General features: G+C 44.9%; 1 protein-coding gene across 4 annotated transcripts in view; it reads left to right on the top strand.

Annotated features, from left to right (window-relative positions):
• The window catches only part of plce1 (phospholipase C, epsilon 1), a 76,767-nt gene that overhangs the window by 46,500 nt on the left and 7,558 nt on the right, over positions 1 to 22,709 (top strand). For 2 of the 4 annotated variants that reach the window (XM_062378482.1, XM_062378481.1), the window contains exons 10-39: positions 3,075 to 3,220; positions 3,302 to 3,449; positions 3,573 to 3,683; positions 3,778 to 3,887; positions 3,978 to 4,094; positions 4,928 to 4,969; positions 6,974 to 7,102; positions 7,208 to 7,344; positions 7,690 to 7,796; positions 8,215 to 8,339; positions 8,466 to 8,610; positions 8,832 to 8,996; positions 9,094 to 9,208; positions 9,363 to 9,522; positions 9,624 to 9,746; positions 10,445 to 10,581; positions 10,671 to 10,909; positions 11,026 to 11,087; positions 11,289 to 11,454; positions 11,576 to 11,683; positions 11,828 to 11,944; positions 12,715 to 12,873; positions 13,512 to 13,647; positions 13,882 to 13,923; positions 16,828 to 16,946; positions 17,673 to 17,790; positions 19,203 to 19,340; positions 19,533 to 19,826; positions 20,833 to 20,996; positions 22,402 to 22,663. In XM_062378482.1, coding sequence (XP_062234466.1) covers positions 3,075 to 3,220; positions 3,302 to 3,449; positions 3,573 to 3,683; positions 3,778 to 3,887; positions 3,978 to 4,094; positions 4,928 to 4,969; positions 6,974 to 7,102; positions 7,208 to 7,344; positions 7,690 to 7,796; positions 8,215 to 8,339; positions 8,466 to 8,610; positions 8,832 to 8,996; positions 9,094 to 9,208; positions 9,363 to 9,522; positions 9,624 to 9,746; positions 10,445 to 10,581; positions 10,671 to 10,909; positions 11,026 to 11,087; positions 11,289 to 11,454; positions 11,576 to 11,683; positions 11,828 to 11,944; positions 12,715 to 12,873; positions 13,512 to 13,647; positions 13,882 to 13,923; positions 16,828 to 16,946; positions 17,673 to 17,790; positions 19,203 to 19,340; positions 19,533 to 19,826; positions 20,833 to 20,996; positions 22,402 to 22,663 — 4,141 coding nt within the window. The remainder of the gene's footprint in view (positions 1 to 3,074; positions 3,221 to 3,301; positions 3,450 to 3,572; positions 3,684 to 3,777; positions 3,888 to 3,977; positions 4,095 to 4,927; positions 4,970 to 6,973; positions 7,103 to 7,207; positions 7,345 to 7,689; positions 7,797 to 8,214; positions 8,340 to 8,465; positions 8,611 to 8,831; positions 8,997 to 9,093; positions 9,209 to 9,362; positions 9,523 to 9,623; positions 9,747 to 10,444; positions 10,582 to 10,670; positions 10,910 to 11,025; positions 11,088 to 11,288; positions 11,455 to 11,575; positions 11,684 to 11,827; positions 11,945 to 12,714; positions 12,874 to 13,511; positions 13,648 to 13,881; positions 13,924 to 16,827; positions 16,947 to 17,672; positions 17,791 to 19,202; positions 19,341 to 19,532; positions 19,827 to 20,832; positions 20,997 to 22,401; positions 22,664 to 22,709) is intronic. The other 2 variants (XM_062378483.1, XM_062378484.1) reach the window with 2 other exon arrangements.

A 22,709-nucleotide genomic window follows, 5' to 3' on the forward strand; every position in this document is an offset into this window, starting at 1 on the left:
CTTGTTTCCCTGTCATTGTAATGTTACCGTATCTCTTCTAGTGTCTTGTTTCCTTCCTAGCGCTTGACAGACAGCGTTTTTGTTAATCCAAGTCCAACCTGCTCTAATGGTTCTGATCCCAGTCATTTTTTAAAGCCATGTATGGGATTGAGGGATCACGGGGGGGGGGGGTGCTGGACCCCTTTGTGTCCGTCTGGAGCGTTTAGCTTTGACAGGACCACTATGTGCTCATGTGTTGAGTATGTAACAGTTCTCTGTCGACCTCAGTTGTGTAATTCACGTATCAAGGAGAAGCTGACCCCTCGTAGTTCAACTGAGAACACGAGCTCGGCTGGAGACAGACGGACGGACAGATGCACAGACACACATCAAAGGGGGGGGGATCAAGTTGTACCCAGCTCCGGTTCTGTGTGTGTGCGTGTGTGTCTGTGTGTGTGCGCTTGAATTTTTGTCGAGCTGATACATAACAACACATCAGATGAAAGTGAGGCCGTTCTTTGAAGACACTTTTTTTATTGTTGTGTGTTTTTTTCTTCCCTTCTGTTAGCTGCTCTCTCTCTCTCTCTCTCTCTCTCTCTCTCTCTCTCTCTCTCTCTCTCTCTCTCTCTCTCTCTCTCTCTCTCTTCATATCCTGTCACACACAACACCGAGTCCACACTTTTGCTATCAGCCACATCACAAGAGGTGCCCGCTCGAGATGCCACTTTGCAGATTCCCCCCCGAAACGATTTACGTGGCGATTGTGATTCAACTCGGCTGCTGACAGGGCTCCGGGCATTATGTCGTAATGCTCCCAGGGACTGATAGCAGATTTTTACACAAGGCACGCACATCCTGGCAAGCACAGCGCAGGGGAGTCGAGCAGATAAGAGGCCGTATACAGTAGAATCGAGAGCGAGCCTCTGAAAGTGAAACCCTGCATCCTCTCTGGCTCCGGGGGGGGCGGGGGAGATTATCTGAAGCTGACACCCTGCAACTGATCTGAGCACAGTGACAAGTCCAAAGGAATTTCAGACCCCTCATTTATAAAATCTGTAAATAAAATATAAGATTTAGGTTTAAAAAACATTTTAATTGCATGTCATTGCTAACTTTTCTGCCAACAGGCTAGATGCCGTCACATGGTTTTATGCAGGTGGTAACCAGGACACTTGATGGAGTAGTTTATCCCATTGGTTTTTTAATCATGCATTTCTTCATATTTTTCATTAATTATTTATTTACTTTAATGTCTTGTCCTTCGCCGGTTCCACTCAACTGCACAATCCGTTTGTTAAGATGATTGGTGCAACCTGAAGTTGAGTTTTCCTGCTCCTCAGGTTGAGGGAATAGAGACACTAAGCAGTTAGTTACACCAGTTTAGAGGAAACGGTTTAAGTGTCTGAGGTCGGATTTGATTTTCACTGTAATCTTCCAAACCCTCTGACTGAGCTCCTATCGCACTGGAATGCCTTAACTGTCATGCGTTCGCTCATATCGGACCGGGGGGAAATATGAGACCTAACAAACAGTGACACTATTATTGAAAATCATCACTTTTTTTTCTAGTACGACCAATAAAATCTTATCAAAAGCTGTAGATTACATTCTGAAGCAGGAGCCTGTGTCTGTACGAGCTCACATCTCGAGCTGTCTGTGTACACTGGGCCTTCGATTGTATATGTAAGTGCCTGAGGTGGATATGTGAGTCTCTGTGGCTTCATACCTAGTGAATGTTAAAAGGTCAGGATTCTGTGAACATGGGATTTGGTTGCATGTGTTATGTAGGTTTTGTGTACTTGCTTATGTCATAACCCACTTAGATGTCAAAATAAATAGATAAAGGAAATCGTCAGAATAGAAACATCCTGAAACTTATGTACCTTATAACATTGTGTGTATGTGTGTGTAATTTTGCATGCATTTGTGTATGCATGTTTGTGTGTGTGTGTGGGTGTGTGTGTCTTTACTTAGTCCCTGTGAAGTCTGTCTGCAGTGGGCTTTACAGATCCTTACATAACCCAGTAATAGATCTCTGGCCCTGGGGGATGTTTTACCGCCTGTAGGGGGTTGATTCACTGTGTGTGTGTGTGTGTGTGTGTGTGTGTGTGTAAGCGTGCTTGTGCGTATGCGTGTGTGTGTGTGTGTGTGTGTGTGTGTGTGTGTGTGTGGGTGTGTGTGTGTGTGTGTGTGTGTGAGAATACATTCAGCAGAGAGAGCAAATAGCAGCCAGATTGCAATCTGATCTTTTCCTGTATTTTGAGTGTGTGTGTCACTCTGTGTGTGTTTGTGTGTGTCTGTGTGTATGTGTGGGTGCATGTGTGTATGTACATCACAAAGAATGTGAAAGGAAGCTGACCATGATAAATATCTGCTGTGTGACTTTTGCATGTGCTTGAAGGCAGACGGAGCAAAGGCAGTGTGCAGCCGATATCTGATCTCATTCTTACTTGTGTGTGTGTCTGTGAGTGTGTGTATGTGTGTATGTGTGTGGCCAGCTGACGTGCTCCTGTGCATACGTTACCGCTTTAGACACCGGTTGACATACCAGTATTCCAAAGGGATGACAGGAGTAAGACTACACACAACAGAGACTCAGCTGAGCGTCACTGGGCTGTGGACCAGTGTCCTCTGGTTTGGATACTCACAGTCACAGTGTTATATACTAACACACTAAGTTAGTATATGTGTTAGTGTGTTTGTGTATACACAAACACACTAACACAGTTACATGTCATCCTGTGGTTTGGTAGCAGCACCGATGATTCCCATGAACACATTTTCGCGAACAGTTGAAGGTTTATGGGATCTTATTCCTATGGGGGGCTCATTTGTATATCTTTTATTTCTTTATGTTTATAACATTTTAATTAATTAATAGTCCAGAAAATGATTTTGATGCAAGTCTCTGTTATGCATAATTATCCAAGACCGTCTTTGGATTCATCCTTGGGTCATGCAGCACCCTCTCATAAAGATGAATGGAAATCGGTTGAGTGGTTTTTGGAGTAATCCTGAAACAAACACAGAGGGACACTACTCGTTCATCAGTTTGAGTCTGAATCTAACCTCTGTGTCAACCTCTGTATCAACAGGTGAGCTCCTGGGTGACGTGGCTCGTCCTCACTGCAGGGTCCATGGAGGAGAAGAGGGAGGTCTTCTCCTACCTGGTCCACGTCGCTAAGTGCTGCTGGAACATGGGGAACTACAACGGCGTCATGGAGTTCCTGGCAGGACTCAGGTTGTTAAGGAACACGCAGACAACACGCGGGTTCTCTCACACACACGCATGCAGCCGGCTGACGGTCTCTTTGTCTGCCAGGTCCCGTAAGGTGCTGAAGATGTGGCAGTTCATGGACCAGTCAGACATCGACACCATGAGGAGCTTGAAGGACGCCATGGCCCAGCACGAGTCCTCGTCTGAGTACAAGAAGGTTGTGACCAGAGCTCTGAATATCCCAGGGTGCAAGGTGGGGTCATGTTCATCCTCGAGTTTGCGTTAGTTTCATTAACTATGTTTGTTCCTGACCCCTGGAGGAACAACAAACAAGACAGTCCTCGTGTTAAAAGCATGTCTGTGTCCTGTCCTGTAGGTTGTCCCATTCTGTGGGGTTTTCCTGAAGGAGCTGAGTGACGCGTTAGACGGGACAGCAAGCATCATCAGCCTTAAACCACCTGCAGACAAGACAGAGGGCGCTATAGAGGTAACACACCTGCAGGTTCACACACACACATCTCTATAGATCTGATCCAGGCTGTGAGAATCAGACATTTCCACTTCTCTCTCTCTCTCTCTAGTTTGTGTCCGACTACAGCGGCCAGCACAACTTCATGTCCCGGTCCGGTCCCAACGGTCTGCACGTCCCAGAGAAGGAAGCTACCGTCAGCAACATCCTGCAGATCATCAGGTTCAGCCCCCCCCTCCCCTTCGAAACATGTCACGTAAAGGCGTCTTCTTCAAACGTCCTTCTGACCCAACCCTCCGCTGCTCCCTCCAGATCTTGTAATCGCAGTCTGGAAGCCGAGGATCCCGACGAGGCGTCCACCAGTCCCTCGTCCACGGGCCCGTCCCCTGCGTCCAGGAGCAACTCGTTCAGGGACCGGTGCCACAACCAGTCAGTGTTCATTCTCTCCTTCTTTGGATTCACAGTCACACACAAGTTATTTCAACAGCACAGCATCACTTGACAAACTGTGACTCTGTTAGCCGAGCCCAATTAGTAAAAGTTGCTTATTTAATGGCACAAATATGAAGAAATGTGTCTTCATCAAACAGTATAATACATATTAACAATAAAGTCTGCACAGTACATTGAAAGGAAACAGCAGAGATAAACTGGATGCTCGTTCCTTTGCTTATCAAGTTCTGAGCATCATAACATTTAATTATAACTTAAATAATTGTTACAATAAAGAAACATGTCACTCTCTGAAGCCTGGAGCGTGTGAACAGGTTGTTAGCAGATGAACTGATCTTCACTTGAACTCCTGTGTCCGGCAGAGCAGAGATAACAGGTTTGTTTCCTGTCGGGCCGGATGGTGCAGAGCTCTGCTGCTTCTCACTTCACCGGCGACTTGATAGAAAGCTGATTTGATTTCAACCTTGTGCTGTGTTGACCGTGTTAAGGAAACCTGGACTGTCTTCTCTTTGTTTTTGAGACGGTTCTCTGTGATTCAGAGTGATGGTTTAGTCCTAGAGCGCAGGATAGCACTACTTGAGTCCGGCTCATCCGCCGGCACTCGGATAGAGATAAATATCATCTTTCTTACTCAGAGAGGTTTACCAGTTCTTTTCCAGTGTTCCTGTCATCTCTCCCAGAGGCATCCTCCTTGTTTCTACTTTTCTTTTTGCACTTCTGAACCCTGATGTCAAATCTCCTGTCCACGTTTTTTGTTTTCTTCTCACCCCTCCTCTCCTCCTTCTCTGTCCCACTCTCCCGCTCTGTAGTTCCCACTCGGTTAGGACGCTGCAAGAATCAAACCGTGTCTTGTAAGTGATTCTCAGAGTTTCAGGAGTTTGAGCATTGTCGGCCAACTTCTATGGAGGACCATACATGACATAAGTAAAAATAAATAAATAAATAAATGTATAAATAAATACAGAAATAAATAAATAAATGAATAAATAAAAATGGAAATAAATAAATAAATACAGAAATAAATAAATAAATATGTCAATACCAAAAGAAATGTCAAAAGAAATGTCTTAAATATATTTTAACATTTATTTTTTCCCTGATACATTTCCTTTGCATTTGCAGTGTCCTTATGCTAATGAGAAAGGCGGGCCTAACCGCAGTCTCATGCAGTATTGGTCACAGGAGTGTAATGATCCAGCCCTACTACTTCTGCCTTTCAATGCTGGTGTCCAGTAGCTGTTTGCAGCGTTGAGCCAGTTCACACTTAAAATGAACTAGTTCAAGTTCAGAGGGTTAGTTAAGGTTATTTTTTATTGGGATGATTTAGCTGTCAGTAGTCCTGACTGTGTGCGTCACGTCTCGTGTTGTACTGAGCACAATGAGCGAGCCGAGAGGAGGAGGAGGAAACAGAAACTCCAGCTCGGTACAAACCACCTGCCGCCTCTGCTGTGATCATGAAGCCGCTGATCTCTGAGCAGATGTGACCAGAGAAACTCTATGTTTTCACTGTTTCCACTGTTCCACAGAGTCACTAACTGGCTCAAGTGCTCAAGTCTCAGTCACTGCCCGTGTCTCTGAGCGAGTGTGTGGCGGAGCGCAGGGGCTGTGTGTGTGTAGCTCAGTTGACCAATCCTGCTCGAGACTGAGGTTAGGCCCGCCTTTCTCATTAGCATAAGGACACTGAAATGTGGAAATAAATAAATGTGGAAATAAATAAAAGTTGCAATAAAAGTGGAAATAAATAAATAAATGTGGAAATAAGTTTAAGACATTGATTTATTTAATTCTGCATTTATTTCCATATTTATTTATTTATTTCCACATTTATTCCAACTTATTTTTCGATTTCAGTGTCCTTATGCTAATGAGAAAGGCGGGCCTAACCTCAGTCTCGAGCAGGATTGGTCAACTGAGCTACACACACACACACACACACACAGCCCCTGCGCTCCGCCACACAATCGCTCAGAGACACGGGCAGTGACTGAGACTTGATTAAAACACAGAGCTTCTCTGGTCACATCTGCTCAGAGATCAGCGGCTTCATGATCAGAGCAGAAGCTGCAGGTGGTTTGTACCGAGCTGGAGTTTCTGTTTCCTCCTCCTCTCGGCTCGCTCCTTGTGCTCATTACAACACGAGACGTGACGCTCACAGTCAGGACTACTGACAGCTAAATCATCCCAATAAAAAATAACCTTAACTAACCCTCTGAACTTGAACTAGTTCATTTTAAGTGTGAACTGGCTCAACGTCCCAAACAGCTACTGGACACCAGCATTGAAAGGCAGAAGTAGTAGGGCTGGATCATTACACTCCTGTGACCAATCCTGCATGAGACTGCGGTTAGGCCCGCCTTTGTCATTAGCATAAGGACACTGCAAATGCAAAGGAAATGTATCAGGGAAAAAATAAATGTTAAAATATATTTAAGACATTTCTTTTGACATTTCTTTTGGTATTAACATATTTATTTATTTATTTCTGTATTTATTTATTTATTTCCATTTTTATTTATTTATTTATTTCTGTATTTATTTATACATTTATTTATTTATTTATTTTTACTTATGTCATGTATGGTCCTCCATAAACTTCACCCAGACATGCTTTCAGTTGCAGTTTGGGTAGAAACGTGTCTAGAAGTCGAACAATGTGCAAATGTGAAAAGAAATGCATGATGCTGTTTATCTTTATACTGTAGATGCAGGTCGTTTTCTGGTTTGGAGTAGACCTCAATGCATTTTCCAAAAAACTGCTTCCCAGAAAAAACATAGACACTTAATTTTCCTCTTTTTATTTTGGGCTTTTTTCCCCAACCAACCTCAAATCAAAACCAACTTCTGTCCATTTTCAGATTCATGGTCGGGGACTTGTCCGACTCAGATGGCGACCTGTCGTCTGAGCCAGTGGGGAAGGAGGTGGAGTTCCAGGGAACCGAGGAGACGCACCGAGCTTTCAGCCACGGCACCGAGCTCATTCCCTGGTACGAAACACACAAACACACACACACACACACACACACACGTACACACACACACACACACACACCACAGACACTTCACACTATTTTTCTTCACCTCTCCTATAGGTACGTCTTGTCGCTACAACCAGACGTCCAGCAGTTCCTGCTGCAGGGGGCCACAGTCATCCACTACGACCAGGACAGCCACCTCAGCGCCCGCTGTCTGCTGCGCCTGCAGCCTGACAACACAACTCTCACCTGGGGTAAGATATGACACATTCATCACAGCCAACTCCGTGTGATTCAAAAGACACAATCATCTCCTCTCAGCTACAGCAGTTTAAAAACACTTGTTATTTATTCTGCCACTGAGTCAATTACTGTCTGTTGTTGAGATGTTTGTATCACAGATAGACGAGCCCCATGTCCTCTCTCATTATTACTCTTTAAACAAATGGAACAACTGGCCTCCTGGCTGTAAAGATGTTTTTGATATGTTAACCAAGAAAGGCATTCTACTTGTAACAAGCTCACAATCAGATAGACACAGATATATTTGTGCCTTCACTACATTTGGAACACGTCATGAACATGTTGACTCTCGGCAGGTAACCCTCAGAGCGGAGGAGCCCCCCCTCCGGAGCAGCCGCTGGGATTAGGACAGACGGTGGTGGCCGGACTGGCTGAAGGTCTGCTGGACCTGGGAGTGGTGAAGGTTTGTACATGTCGGCTGCAAAAGTCTTCATCTTAACTCTCAAACCTGTGACCCTCATCCTCAAATCTAGTCTAAACAATTGTACCTGTAAGGAAGTTATGTTTTCATCTGCATTGATTTGTTTGCCTGTTAGTTTTCATTTCACAAAGACTACTGGAGGGATTACAAAGAAACCAGGTGGAAGGAGGGGTCAGGAATGAGCCCATCGGATTTATAGGGCTGATTGAGGAATTTGTTTTGACTTTCTTTAATATTGTACTTTATTTGTGAATCTAAAAATCAGGATCTAGAGGAAAAGAAACCTCTTTGTAAGAATACTGCTTTATCCTGAAAGATTAGTAAATACTTTTGTTTCAGCAGCATTTAACCCTCATAGGTGAGACGGCTCATGTAACAATGTGTTCCTTTGAATGTGCAGGCGGTGTTTCTGGGTCACCAGGGCGTGGACGTCCACGCCGTGTGTTTGCAGAACAAGCTGAGTCACATGACGGTGGAGGAGAACGGCCTCAGCCTCCTCTACGGCCTCAGCACCACTGACAACAGGTTCGTGGCGTGTTCTCAAATCCAGTAGATTGAACTGTAGTGCATCAATTAAACGATAAACTGTTCCGAAAATCAGGAATTACCTTCAATCAATACTTTCATGAATCTCTTGACCACTGGAAATAGGCTCCTGCACTTTGTGGCCCCCAATCACACGGCCCAGGTGCTGCACAAGGGCCTGTCGGAGCTGGTGAACGCAACCAGGAAGTTGAAGAAGTTTCCCGACCAGCGGCTGCAGTGGCTGCGGAGGCAATATATCAGTCTGTATCAGGTAAATACAGCCTGGGTGGTGCCTGTCAGCTTTTTCCTTTTGTTTCATTATTGCTCTTCAACACAATAATCCTGATAAACATTTTCAAATCAAGGTCAGTGTCCCCCCCTTTTTGGCCATTTTTCAATTCATTTTGTTCTTTTGGATTTGACCCTGATATTCCTCAAGGGCCTGAAGAAAGAATCAATCTTTCTGTTTGCTTTCATTCTTGTCTCTGTCAGGAGGAGGGCCGGTACGAGGGCCCCACGCTGGCCCAGGCCATCGAGCTGTTCGGGGGCCGCAGGTGGAACATGAGCACCGGTGGAGCGGAGAAAGCTGGAGCCCAGAAAAACAGCCCGCTCTGCATGAACGAGAAGGCCAAGAAGAAGAAGAAGGTCCTCGTCAGGGTCGGTACATGAAGGGTTGAGTTTACACGTCATGTCAAGTCTAGAAACTCATACAGAGAAAAGGATTTAGTGGTTCAATGTTTTTAACCGAACACAGGGAGACAGTGGGGATGCCACAGATGACGAGATGGTTTCCAGGAAAACGCGGAGCTGCAAGGATGGACTGTACCGGAACGGGCTGGAGTCCGACAGCATCGACCAAGAGGATCCAGGTGACACTTTCAGGAACCAATGAAATACTGAATAAATCGAATAAATGAATTACTACGAAACTAACAAAAAAAAGCTAAAAACAAATCCTAATTAAAGAGCTTAACCATCTTTGCATGACATCGTTTCCTATAATTTTCTGTTTTCTGTCCATAGACGACAACTTCCCTGGACCCTTCTCCCTCTCATCCAATAAGAGCCCGGGATTGCTTGCCTCTTCCTCGTCCTCGTCCTCTTCCTCCAGCATGGCGGGGTCCAACCCGTCCCGTCCACAATCCTCTCCGGTCCTTTCAGGAACCGTCAAGTCGCAGCCAGGGTATGTACCGTGGATACGAAGACAGGGAGTGTGATACTTGGACCCCACAGGCATTCAGTTTCGGGTTCATCCATTGTTTTTCTTCTCTGTGTGGGCTGTAGGACGTGGAGCAGCCGGTCGTGGCACGGCCGAGGAAAAGGCTGTTTCAGAGGCTTCCAGAACCTCATGATTTCTGACAGCACCATGAGCTTCATCGAGTTTGTTGAGCTCTTCAAATCATTCAGGTACACAACCAAAAATATATGATAACACATCACGTTTTGATTCTTCGACGTCTCTGTGTTATCGAGCCACACTTTTCTGGTTACATGTAATTTCTAATATATTTAGTCATGGCCCGAAGCGTTGATATAGGTCCTGATCATTTCAGCATTTTTCCCATTTCACTCCCTCCGATATAATTGTTTTATCAAAAGATCTCAAAAGACGACGAGATCAAACAAATTCATCAGATGTTTCTCAAGTTGATAACGTCCAGGATTATTTTTCAAATATTCTTCTCTGTATGTTATTTAACTTCTGTAATATTTTTCCATGTCAAATCAAAGGAAACAGTGTTTTGCTTTGATAAGAAAGGAGATTGTTCTCATACCAGTACTCCTACATTTTTAGAATGTGGACTATTTGCTCATCGGCAGCCCAGACGTTTGTTTTTTTTAGATTCCACACTCAACATGACAACGTCTCAAAAACCTTCAGACCGTAAAGACGACAGACGGAGTTCATGAAGTGTTCATAATGAATCAAACACATGAATCTCAAACTGCAAGAGAAGAACGACCTTTGTGCCTTGAAAAAGAGACAAGAAATACGTTTTAATTCTTGCAAACTAAAGAAATGACTCCAAATCTAAATATCAATAATTCAGTATATTTGTATTTGTGGCTAGTACTTAAACCCTGTGAATCATCTCCCTGCACAGTATCCGGAGCAGGAAGGACCTGAAGGAGCTGTTTGACACCTTCGCTGTCCCCTGCAGTCGATCGAGTCCAGAGTCCGCTCCTCTCTACACCAACCTCAGGATAGACGACAGAGACACTGGGCTGCAGCCGGACCTCGGTATCAGACAAAAAAAATCTGTAATAAAATATTAATCTTCGGTTCCTCCTTCCCGGTCTCACCCAAATCTCTCCTCCCCTCCTCTCCAGACTTACTGACCCGCAACGGCTCGGATCTCGGCCTGTTCATCCGGACGAGGCAGCAGATGTCGGACAACCAGAAGCAGATCTCGGACGCCATCGCGGCAGCCAGCATCGTGACCAATGGGACGGGCGTGGAGAACGCCTCACTGGGTGTACTGGGATTGGCTATCCCCCAGCTCAATGACTTTTTAGTCAACTGTCAGAGAGATCACCTGAGCTACGACGAGATCCTCAGCATTATACAGGTAGAGAGCAGAGCCTGGAGGGGGGGAAGGGGCCGATGTCACATCGTATTAACCTGAAATGGATGAAGAGCTGGTGATGAACTAATGATTCTTTTTTTGTTGCTTTTCTCCTGCAGAAGTTTGAGCCCTCGTCAAGCATGAGGCAAATGGGCTGGATGTCATTTGAAGGTTTTGCAAGGTAGAGGAACAATTTCAATATTTGAAAATACATTGCATATTAAAATCCGCGCTGAACAAAAATACAGAATAAGGAATAAGTGGCAAATTAAGGCTTCTTTTAAATTTACAAACTTCTGTAGTACAACACGTTGATAAAGATCTTAAATCAACTGCATCTTGTATTGTAATCTAAGCTCATGTTGTTCTCTGTCCCTCCCAGATACCTGATGGACAAGGACAACTTTGCGTCTCGTAATGAGGAATCTCAAATGAACCCGGAGGAGCTGCAGTATCCTCTGTCCTACTACTACATCGAGTCGTCTCACAACACGTACCTGACGGGTCACCAGCTGAAGGGGGAGTCCTCTGTGGAGCTGTACAGTCAGGTGAGTCAGACGATCACCTTCTGTGTTTGTACCCAGAGGGTTTAGAGATATTATGATATTCATAAATTAAGTTTTTTAGCGTTTATCTCAAGTTGTGTGTGTGTGTGTGTTGTTCCCTCAGGTGCTGCTGCAAGGCTGCAGGAGCGTTGAGTTGGACTGCTGGGATGGAGATGACGGCATGCCGGTTATTTACCACGGACACACACTCACCACTAAAATACCCTTCAAGGTCAGAAGATGCATATGAATAATTGAATTCAGGAAGGTGTCGGACCGGTGCCCGTGTTACATTTAAAGCTGTACCAAAAAATAAACCTCTTTAGTTTTGTTTCATCAGAATTTCTAGATTAAAATCTCTCCCTTGCTCCTCCAGGATGTGGTGGAAGCCATCAACCGGGCTGCGTTTGTCATCTCGGACATGCCGGTCGTCCTGTCCATCGAGAACCACTGCTCGCTCCCTCAACAACGCAAGATGGCGGAGATCTTCAAGGTATGTTTCCATTCACCCATCGATATATCATGCATAACCCTTATGAAGAAGTGTAAGAACGCAACTGTCCAAGTCAGATGATTCTAAAACATGATGGACACAAACCTGGAAGAAAACAAAGATCTCAGGGTTGAAAAGAGGAGCCGGACACGTAGAAGACGAAGATGGAAAACCCTTGAGATTAAAGAGCTTTTTCATTTTCTGATGAGCTATCCCTTAAGTCTAAAAACAGCTGTTCAGAGAAAACCAACCATCCATGTTCACATTCACACCTACAGCCACTAATGAGATAAAGACGAAAATTGCCTCTTAAGCATTTTAACACTAAATCTGCACAAATGAAACCAGGAAGATGCTTCAGTCTTCTTGAGCGAGAGTAGATCTACGTTTATGTTCTCGTTTCTTTTCTCAGCTGCTCCGGGCATTGCCGCTGGCAGACGTCCAGTCAGACGCTCGCTTTCTTTCTTTTTTTATCTTAAAGCCTCCAACAACTTCTCTTTTGAATTGTGTACTCAACACATATCTGGGCACCGGGCAGATACATCACAGAATATCATGGTGCTTTCATCTAAGAAAACTTCCCAGCATTTCACCCGTCCTCCCTGGAGACCGGCTTCTGAGTGGCTTGATAAAGACAAGTCTTTCATGCTCAGACAGCTTGATGCCTGCGGGCAGCTTATGTCAACCGAGGGCTTGTTTATTTCTTTTTTTAATGTATTTTTCTGCTGATAAAAAGCACTTTCATTTTGTTCTACTTGTCGTGGAACCAGACGGTGTTCGGGGAACGTCTGGTGACGCGCTTCCTCTTCGAGAGCGACTTCAGCGACGACCCTCACCTGCCGTCGCCGCTGCAGCTGCGGGGGAGGATCCTCCTGAAGAACAAGAAGCTGAAAGCCCACCAGGCCCCGGTGGACATCCTCAAACAGAAGGTGAAGAGAGGAGAGATAGTTGTTTCCACGCATGCACACACTGTAGACTGTAAATAAAGATGGAAGGGGCTGCTACACGTTCTCCCACTGCCAGGAAAGCATCAAATATCTTATCAAAGCCAAACTTACAGGAACATTTGAACAAATAAGAACTCCATAAAATGTCAAAAACTTTGAGAAGTTTTTTTTTTGACTTATTATTTTTGCTCCATGTCCCATCCACTAACACGGAGGGGCAAGATTTATGACCTATACCGCAGCCAGCCACCAGGGGAGCGATCAAGGTGCTTTGGCTTCACTTTTGGGAGCCATTATGTCGTCCATCTTTACGTACAGTCTGTGGTCCACCCACACAAATATATGAACTTGTGCATAATTCATATCTGAGGTCCTGTAATGGTGCTTTCAGGATGCACGAGTACATAGAGTATTAGTACGTTCGTCAGAGTGCTGTCACTCATTAATTATGGATGTTAACGAGCTCAAATCTAAACCTCATCACATTATTTTGTTACTTCAGCACACACACACACACACACACTCTATAGACACTCAGCAGATAAGACACTGCATATTTCCAGGTAATCAATAGATCTTTGTGAATATTAGTTTATCTCAAACATCTTGCCTTTCCTCAGGCTCACCAGCTCGCCCACATGCAGGCCCAGGCCAGCAACGGGTCCCCGGGGGTCACATCCCCTGGTAGCCACGCCAACGAGGAGGAGGAAGAGGAAGAAGACGAGTACGACTACGACTACGAGTCCCTATCAGATGGTAAGGATGAAGGTAACTGGATTTCTAATAGCGCCACATTTTTTGTTTTAGCTCATAATCAACAAACGGGTCAAGAACCACATCGATCACATGTAACCTCTTATGTTGATTCATCTTCTGCTAGTTTTGATTGTTTCTCTTTTTTCTTTTTTTTCCAACACAAGTCTCAGTTCATGTTTTCACTCCCTTCCTTTTCCTATTTTATCTTTCCCCCTTTAATCCGATCCCACTTAGCTGATGTCCTCACAGCCTCTACTGCCTCCTATGGCCTGGAAGGTAAATGCACAGCTCGGATGCGCTTCCCCCAGTACCAGTGTTTCCCTCTAATATTGTTTTGCAGTGGTAGTAGTTGGTCAACTGATTATATGATCTATAGTGTATTATGATTACTTAACATTGACTTTGGGATTTTTGAAAGTGTATTACTGTCCCTTTGCTGTAGTTTTCTACCGCTGCAGGATAATTAAAGAGGAAACACTGGTGTGTGGATGTTTGCTACTGATCTACATCGCTGCTGTGAGCTGTCTCTTGTCTGTACCTGTGTGAGCTGCTGGCTCCCTGCTGTGTGAATGGACAGACTCAGGTGCTGTGTGCTATCAAGACTGAACTATTACAAATCGTTTACTATGCAGAAAACGATAAAAACCTTAAATAAGACAATTTAATCCACTTGATAGCAAAAAGAAAATGTTGAGGAGGTTGTGTTGTTTGATGGTATTTAAAATATGACGGCTGCAAATCTTAAAAATAAAAACCTCATTTGATCAATATGCTTAGTCCTGTATTTAGTCAAATAAACACAACCATGTGTGTTCTTCAGACATTTTAACAAAAGAGAAGTTCTCCTCTGTTATCACTTTAATTCATAATGGCTTATGGGGGCCAATCCATCATATTTATCACTGCTGGATTGCTAACAATGGAAAGTCAGAGACACGGGGAGTGTTTGTTATGATGTGCACAAGCTTTATCGCCTTTACGTAACCGCAGCCGTGCGATAAGCAACCCGACCTCCTCCTGCCTCGCTGCAGCAGCTCCTCTTGTGGCGTGTGTGTCTGTGGAAGTGATCCATCGTACTTTGTGAAATCAAATCGCCTCACATCGAACTGACAGTGTAACCAGAGTGTTGTTTTTATGTAGCTACTGCGATGTGCGCTTGTGTTTTGTCTCCGTGTTTATCTGGTTGTGTTGGGACTCGATTCCTTCCGTTGCTCTGGATTCATCAGTGCTCAGTCATGGGGCTGGGGGGGGGGGGGGGGGAGAAATCTGTAACCTTTTTTCCACCGAGGCGGTTTAAGTGCCGTTCTGGGCCCAGCAGCATTATCTCGAAGCATTTCTTCTTGTTGTGACAGCCGATCCATCTCTCTCTATGTACAGAGAGAGATGGCAGCAGCAGGAGAGGATCTGAAGAAACTGAAACGATCGGTACAAATGGTTTGAATCTGTCATGTTTGATCGCCAGTGGAGGTTTTCAGAACAGGAGCAGAACTTCAATAGAGACGCTGTGGTCGGCCATTGTTGATGTTGTGCCTGGAAACCAGAGAAGTAAACAGTGACAGTGACGTAATGACGCGGCTCTTGCCTGAGGAAATCGAAACTGGTTCTTAAAAGTTCAGTCAAAACTAAACGAGGAGTAGAACCAGGTTCACAGAGAAGGGTTCTGTATCCACCTCTACACTATATTGATTGACCTTTAAAACTACACAAAAGATGCGACACATTTCAAACATTCCAGTCACAACACAATGTGCGCCTGTTCTCTCTGTCTCCCACAAACGCCTCACCTCCCTCCCTCCCTTCACCCCCCCCTCCGTACTGTAGTTGTCTGTGACCTCGCTGGTGGCTGACCGGGCCCATCAGGGAAGCAAAACAAAGCCATCTGGTTTCTCAGGCCCTGCGCTGCCCCCATGCTAAAAAACACATCGGGGGGGAAACTACCCTGTCCCGGTCCCAGCCCCGCTCCCTCCTCATCCCTCTGCCTGTCCCCCTGTCAGAATACCTTACCGGTCATGGACCTTTAGAAACATCTCAAACTCATAGCCTGCTCCTGCTGCTGCTGCTGCAGCTGCCCATGAGCAAACGCTCCTTCAGTCAAACATTAACCAACCAGTCAGACATCAAGACATCCTGCTCCCTGACTGTCTCCACCTCGCCGTTCTCCACCCTCCACAAACACTTGACTTCTAAACTTGCCGGGCGTCCGTCCCTCGTCCGCCTCCAGTCGGCTCCAGCTCCTCTGGCTACTGTCTGCAGCCCCGACAGCCGGGGTCATCTCTGCTGTTAAACCCTTTTCTAAGGAAGAGATTCCACACGTCAGGATTCAAACAAAGTTGTGTGTATGAATAGAAGAAAAGTTGATGTGTTGCTGTTTGTGGTTTTGGCAGCAGTGGATGTGTAGGAGGACTGGAGGCAAGAGGACAGAACTCCCTACTTCTCGCTCCTGTTTATAGTTAATAGACGGGATTTTGTTTTGCAGGAACGTGATCACGAGCTCTGTGAGTAAAGTCGGGGATGAACCGGATCACTGCTGATGCTCATTCCGTTATAATTAATCTCTGATTGTTCCCACGTGCGCAAAGATTTCCTTCCATTTCAGAGCAAATCAGATCGAGGTGGGCTGGGGTTACAAAATAAAAGTCTTCTCATAGATTGTAGTTAAGCAGTTGAGAACTATTCTAACAAACACACTAAAATGTTTCCTGCAACTTTATAATATAATTGAGCCGAACACTAAACTCGACATGCAAACATCCCTTTAAGCTGCGCTCGACCTTTGACCTCATTAAAGTAACAAGAGAAACCCGGTTCCTCTCTTGAAATAATATTTGAAAAAGAAACATTTCCCAGATGCTTCTATACGTCTCACTAATGACTTCACATTAAATCGAGAGCAACTGCAACACCAATTAAAAAATGTAATAAGGGTTGGAAATAGTGTGCAGGGGTAAGATTTATGAGACATTTGTTTTAATATGATTGCACATGAATACATAAATATATTTTTCCTTCTGTTCACAATCGTGCGGTTAAATTAGTTTGTGTGGCATCTTCAGCTGTTTTGTTTTCAATACTCGATTAATCAACATAACAATAACATAACAATAACGTGTGTGCCCTCAGAAAACAACAACCTCCCCCCTCTTCTATCAAACTGAATTTGTTGTTGTGTCTGTATCACAGATAACATCCTGGACGACAAGCCCGAGGGGAAGAGCCCGGCAGACAAAGAGGAGCAGCCTGTTGATGAAGTCCCAAAGAGGATGAAGAAGACTGACAGCACCACACAGAGCAAAGGAAAGGTACAGGAACCACAGTGTGGAAATGTTTAAACACTGGAAACCCACAATACTATTCAAGTCAATGTTGGAGAAGAGTTTTTACGTTTAAATATATTCTGTAAAGGGGTCAAGATGAGAAGAAACATGTAAAAGTATGAAATTGCTTAATAATCTGCCACTGAGGTTACACATGTATGTATGCTGCTTTGCTTCCTCTCTCCTCTTTCCTCTCTCCTCTCTCTTGTCTCCTCCTTCTCTCTTGTCTCTTCTCTCCTCTCTCCTCTTTCATCTCTCCTCTCTCTTGTCTCCTCCTTCTCTCTTGTCTCTTCTCTCCTCTCTCCTCTTTCATCTCGCCTCCCTTCTCTCTTCCCTCTCCTTTCTCCTCTCTCTTGTCTCCTCTCTCTTCTCTCTTCTCTCTTCTCTCTTCTCTCCTCTTTCCTCTTTCCTCTCTCTTCTCTCCTCTCTCTCTCCTCTCCCCTCTCCTCCCTCCTCTCTCCTCCCTCCTCCCTCCTCCCTCCTCTCCTCTCTCCTCTCTCCTCTCTCCTCTCTCCTCTCTCCTCTCTCCTCTCTCCTCCCCCCTCCCACCTCTCTCCTCTTTCCTCTCTCTCTCCTCTCTCCTCTCTCCTCTCTCCTCCTTCCTCCCTCCTCTTTCCTCTCTCTCACCTCCTGCTCCTGGAGCACCTCCCTGTCTCCTCTGGTAAAACGTTAACAGCGTTTCTCTTGTCCTGTGTCTCCCTGCTCCTGTAGGTGTTTGACATGGAGCTGGGCGAGGAGTTCTACCTTCCTCAGAACAAGAAGGAGAGTCGACAGATCGCCCAGGAGCTGTCCGACCTCGTCATCTACTGCCAGGCTGTGAAATTCCCGGGTAGAGAGAAATATAATCATTCTGTCTCGTTGTTAAACACAGTCCTGTCCCTGCTCACACTCCTCATCGCTCATTGTTACCGTCTGCTCCCTGGCTTCCTTCTCACCTACTTGGATTTCATTTTCTCCTCTTCTACTTTGTACATCCTATCTTCTGCATGATCTCCTCTTGTCTCCCCTGCTCCCCTCTAACAGGAAGTACGTTTGCAGCGATGGACAGCTGTTGTGCAGTGAAACTTTTAATTTTAGAATTATACAACTGCTTATATGAGTAGGAGACGAGCGGTTTTTCGGCCAATCTGGATATCGCCTTAGTTTGAAAACCATTTAAAACGTAGGATACATGTAGCCTCACCCGCTCCCATGTTATATTTAAGAGGTCAAACTTTTCCCCATGTTTCTAATGGCTGTTTTGCTTGATGACATTCAATATCCCCGTGTTCCACTGGGTTCCTCTCCCACACAGGACACCCACCAGGATGACCAACCTCTTTCTCCCCATGGGAAACACATGGTTCCCTTTTTGTGGTCACAAGTGAGCCACCACTTTCTCAAGCAGGCATATCAACGGTGAAAGTGGTTCAAATGAGAATATTGAATTTTAAATAAAAAAAACGGTTCCTGCTCAACAGTTCAGGATGTTTGACTCTGTAGCCTCATAAAATTCCTCTTTATTCCCTCTTATTGGGAGCTGTGTCCACTCCTTGCCACCATTTATCTTCATCACAAATATTTCTTTTTTGTCTTCTAAATATCCACCTCTTATCTCCTCTGTCCTCCCTCGAGTGTCCTCTCCTCCGCTCGTCTCCTCTTTGCTTTACGTGACATCTGCCCTCATAAACCGCCCCTTGTTTCCACCAGTATTTTATTTGTTTACTGTTTCCAGGGACCTGAGATCTTGAGAGAGAAGCCAGGGCAACAGGCCCAGTTCAGGCAGACAGGGCGCTGCTGTGTATTGTCTTCAGTGCTTCCTGATGGACGCGCCTGTTATAAAACGAAATATATCATATAAAGAAACTTTTAAAACATTTGGTCAAACCTTGGAGGAATGAAACAGATTTTGACTGAGTTACATGCATCCGTTTAACATAAATAGATTTGTATTATTATAATGGACATAAGTTAACCCTAGAAAATGTTTGGAATATTTTCAAAACGATAAAAAACTTCTTTTATTTGCAAACATGCTTAAATGACGCCTGTAGGACAAAAGAGCAAAATCCTCTTTATGATGAAGTGTCAGATTTTAGAGGAAAAAGGATTTATGGGTTTTGTAAAACAACTTGGAAGTGAAAAGGAAACTGATCGTCATCATCATCATTGTTGAGTCTTCATCGTGTCTGCGTTTCATTATTTACTTTCTCTCTCTCTCTCTCTCTCTCTCTTCTGTTTTCCTGTCGTGTGGGAAACCAGGCCTGTCCACGCTGTCTCCGGCCGGCTCCGGCAGAGGGAAGGACCGGGGGAAGAGCAGGAAGTCCATATTTGGCACCGCTCCGGCTCGCTGCGGCATAACGGGGGAGGTCACGGCCCAGAGCCGCACCCCTGGGAAAGGTAGGCAGAGCCGCTGTGTCTTATTGTGAAAAATGTAAATGTGACTGAGGAGGAGTGGGTGGATGTGAATTTGAATATGTATGAAAACAGTAGAAGAAAGCAAGACTCCCACTTAAACAGTGACTTCCATCCAACTAGAACAAATAGAAAAGAAAATAGACTTTAAAGACCTGTCCCCTCTCCTGCCTCCAGGTGGCGCTGACCGGCTCAGCTGGGAGGAGCAGCAGCAGACATCGCCCACCCTCAACCCCCCCACCTCTCTCAGCGCCATCATCCGCACGCCCAAGTGCTACCACGTCTCCTCCGTCAACGAGAACGCCGCCAAGCGCCTGTACCGGCGCTACTCCAAGAAGCTGATCCACCACACGGCGTGCCAGCTGCTCCGGACGTATCCCGCCGCCACCAGGATCGACTCCACCAACCCCAACCCGCTGCTCTTCTGGCTGCACGGCATCCAGCTGGTGGCGCTCAACTACCAGACCGACGGTGAGGGTCACAGGACTTTTAGTGGTCACTCACAAAGAAAACATCTTTAAATATTACCGATATATGAATATAAAGATGGACGACATGACAGCTCACCAAACAGTGACACCTCTTGATCGCCCTCCAGTGGTTGGCTGCAGTGTCAGCGTTTGTATTTAGGATATTTTGGCTTCACTTCTGGATAGCGTGAAGATGTGTTGTTCATCTTTATTCACAGTCCATGATTCCAAAGAGTCACAAGAGGGAGATAAAGGAGAAATGATGAATGAAGAACGTTCTCAACTCGACACGATAATGTTATATTTTTACCTCAGAATCGAGAGAAATGCTTAAACTCTACTCGAGCCAACTTTCCACAACTTTAGATTAAATTTGGTGACGGCACACGAGGAGATCTGGATATATCTTAAAAAGTGACAGATAAAGTGATTTGTTTGCTCTTTAGGGAATTATTCATCCCAAAGCGCTCTTCTTTTTTTAATCTAGTTTTCTTCTTGATCCTCTTCCTGCCTGGTTCTCGTTCTCCTCTCTGTTCTTTTCTCTTTTCTCTCTACCTCTCTCGCCTCTTGTCTGTGTTCGCCGTCTGAACTCAGACGGATTAACTTATTTTCTTTCAAAAGATCTCGACCTCTCCTGTTCTCTTTTGATCCACGTGCACTCCCTTCCCTGTTCTTCTCTTCCGTCATCCCTTTGTTTTTATCCATCTGTCTCCACTTCTCAGATCATCACGTCAGGTTTTTTATTTCCGAAACACAAAACCAGATCAACCAGTTTTGTGCATGAAGACGCTGAGGTTCTAATTAGTCTGATTCATTTACAACCACAAACAAACGATTTTAAAGATTTCAACAATAAACAATAGAAAAACAATATTATCCTCCACGATTATCTTCATCTGCGTTGTCTTCTCTGCTGATGCTGGTGCTGTGGAGATGAGGTTTACAGGCTACAATTAAAAGCTAGATTGATTTCACAACCCTGCCCCCCCCCCCCCCCCCCCCCACAGATCTGCCCATGCAGTTGAACACAGCGCTGTTCGAGGCCAACGGCGGCTGTGGCTACGTCCTGAAGCCGGCGGTGCTGTGGGACCGCAGCTGTTTGCTCTATCAGCAGTTCTGTCCGATGGATAGAGACGTGGAGAAGATGAGCCCGGCGGTCTATTCCCTCACCGTGAGTTCAAATGATGCACGGAGCCACTCAGTCACTTTGATGGCTTCCTCCTTGAGAGGTTTCTCTCTGCACTTTCACCCTCACTCCTTTTCAATCCGCTCTTTTCGGTTTCCCGCAAATTGAATAATATTCCTACTCACCTCTTTTAAAACGGTCAGGTGGGTTTTCAGAAGTGCTGCATATTAGTTTTCCTACAAGAATCTGTTTTAAATTTTAAATTTGTGCATTTAAAAATCATTTTTCCAATGCTGGTTCTACTCTTTTTGAAATAATTGCTCATTAGATTAGATCATACATTTTTAAGTATCTGATTATATAATAATCAGTGTGTATTTTCATTTATAGGGTGTAACAGCGCCCTCTGCAGCTACTCGTTATTTCTGTTGGTCTCTGTGTCCGAGCGATTAAAGGTTCAGTGTGTAGAATTTAGTGACCTCTCGTGGAGATGTTGGGTGTTGCAGCTCCTGATGTAAATATAAAGTGTCTAAATATAAAGGACATCACTAGGGTTATTTTATACTCAATTTGTGCCAATAAATCTTACACACTTGACCTTTAATTTTCATGTAGAGAACCAACAAAGCTTGTTAATCTCTAACAAATACACGCTGACAAATATCTGTAACAAATACACCATCTCTTCATAGTTTCCTAGCTGAATATTGGAGATAAACGATGGTTTTTAAGTATTTTTAACTGATCTAAAATTCAGCATTACTTAGTCCCACACTACACAGGAGATCGAACCCACTCAGTGAAGTTACCTAGAGGAAGAACAGACGTGTAGAAGGTCAATAAACCATCAGACTTATTTTGAAGCTGCTATTTTAAGGTTAAAAAGTTGCGTCGCTTTGCTTTAAGCTCTGAAATCTTTCTCTGGTCTGTTTCTATCGTTCCTCCTTCAGCGACTGCACAGACCTTCGGCCCATTAACGTGTGTTTGGACAGTTTTATTGTGAGCTGATCTTTATGTGTTTTTCACTATATGACAGTCATGAACTCAGTTAATTCTATTTACCAGTAGATGAGAACACAACCTCATAAAAAGCCTCTGTTCCTCGGCTCCACTTTATTTCTCTTGTCTGTGGTTTTCATCACTTTGTCTCATTCTCATGCTCGTTGTTTGAAAATATGAAATTAAAGCCTGAATTTTATGTTACCTAATCGGGTTATGGGTTGTGTGTGTGTCTGTGTCTGTGTCTTTGTGTCTGTGTCTTTGTGTGTGTGTCTGTGTGCATGTGTTGCCAGGTCAGAGTGACTTTGGCTTCAGGTCTTTTTTCATTAAAAGAACTGAAAATAAGTCTGATTTGAAAACCGGGGCTGATGTAAAAATAATATCAACTGCAAATGTTTTTTCACAGTTTTGGATTATTTGCTCATCACGTCTCTTCTCTCTTGTCCTCCAGATTGTCTCTGGTCAGAACGTGTGTCCCGGGAACAGCGCCGGCAGCCCCTGCATCGAGGTGGACGTCCTGGGCATGCCCGTGGACAGCTGCCACTTCCGCACCAAACCCATCCACCGCAACACGCTCAACCCCATGTGGAGCGAGCACTTCCAGTTCACCGTGCACTTCGAGGACATGTGCTTCCTGCGTGTCGCCGTGGTGGAGAACAACAGCTCCCAGACCACGGCTCAGAGGACCCTGCCCCTCAAGGCCCTCAAACCAGGTACCAGTCTCAGCTGGAAGAATAGATCGGGAAGTGTAAACCATGT

Source organism: Platichthys flesus, chromosome 20 (genome assembly GCF_949316205.1).
Source record: "Platichthys flesus chromosome 20, fPlaFle2.1, whole genome shotgun sequence".
Taxonomy (NCBI): domain Eukaryota; kingdom Metazoa; phylum Chordata; class Actinopteri; order Pleuronectiformes; family Pleuronectidae; genus Platichthys; species Platichthys flesus.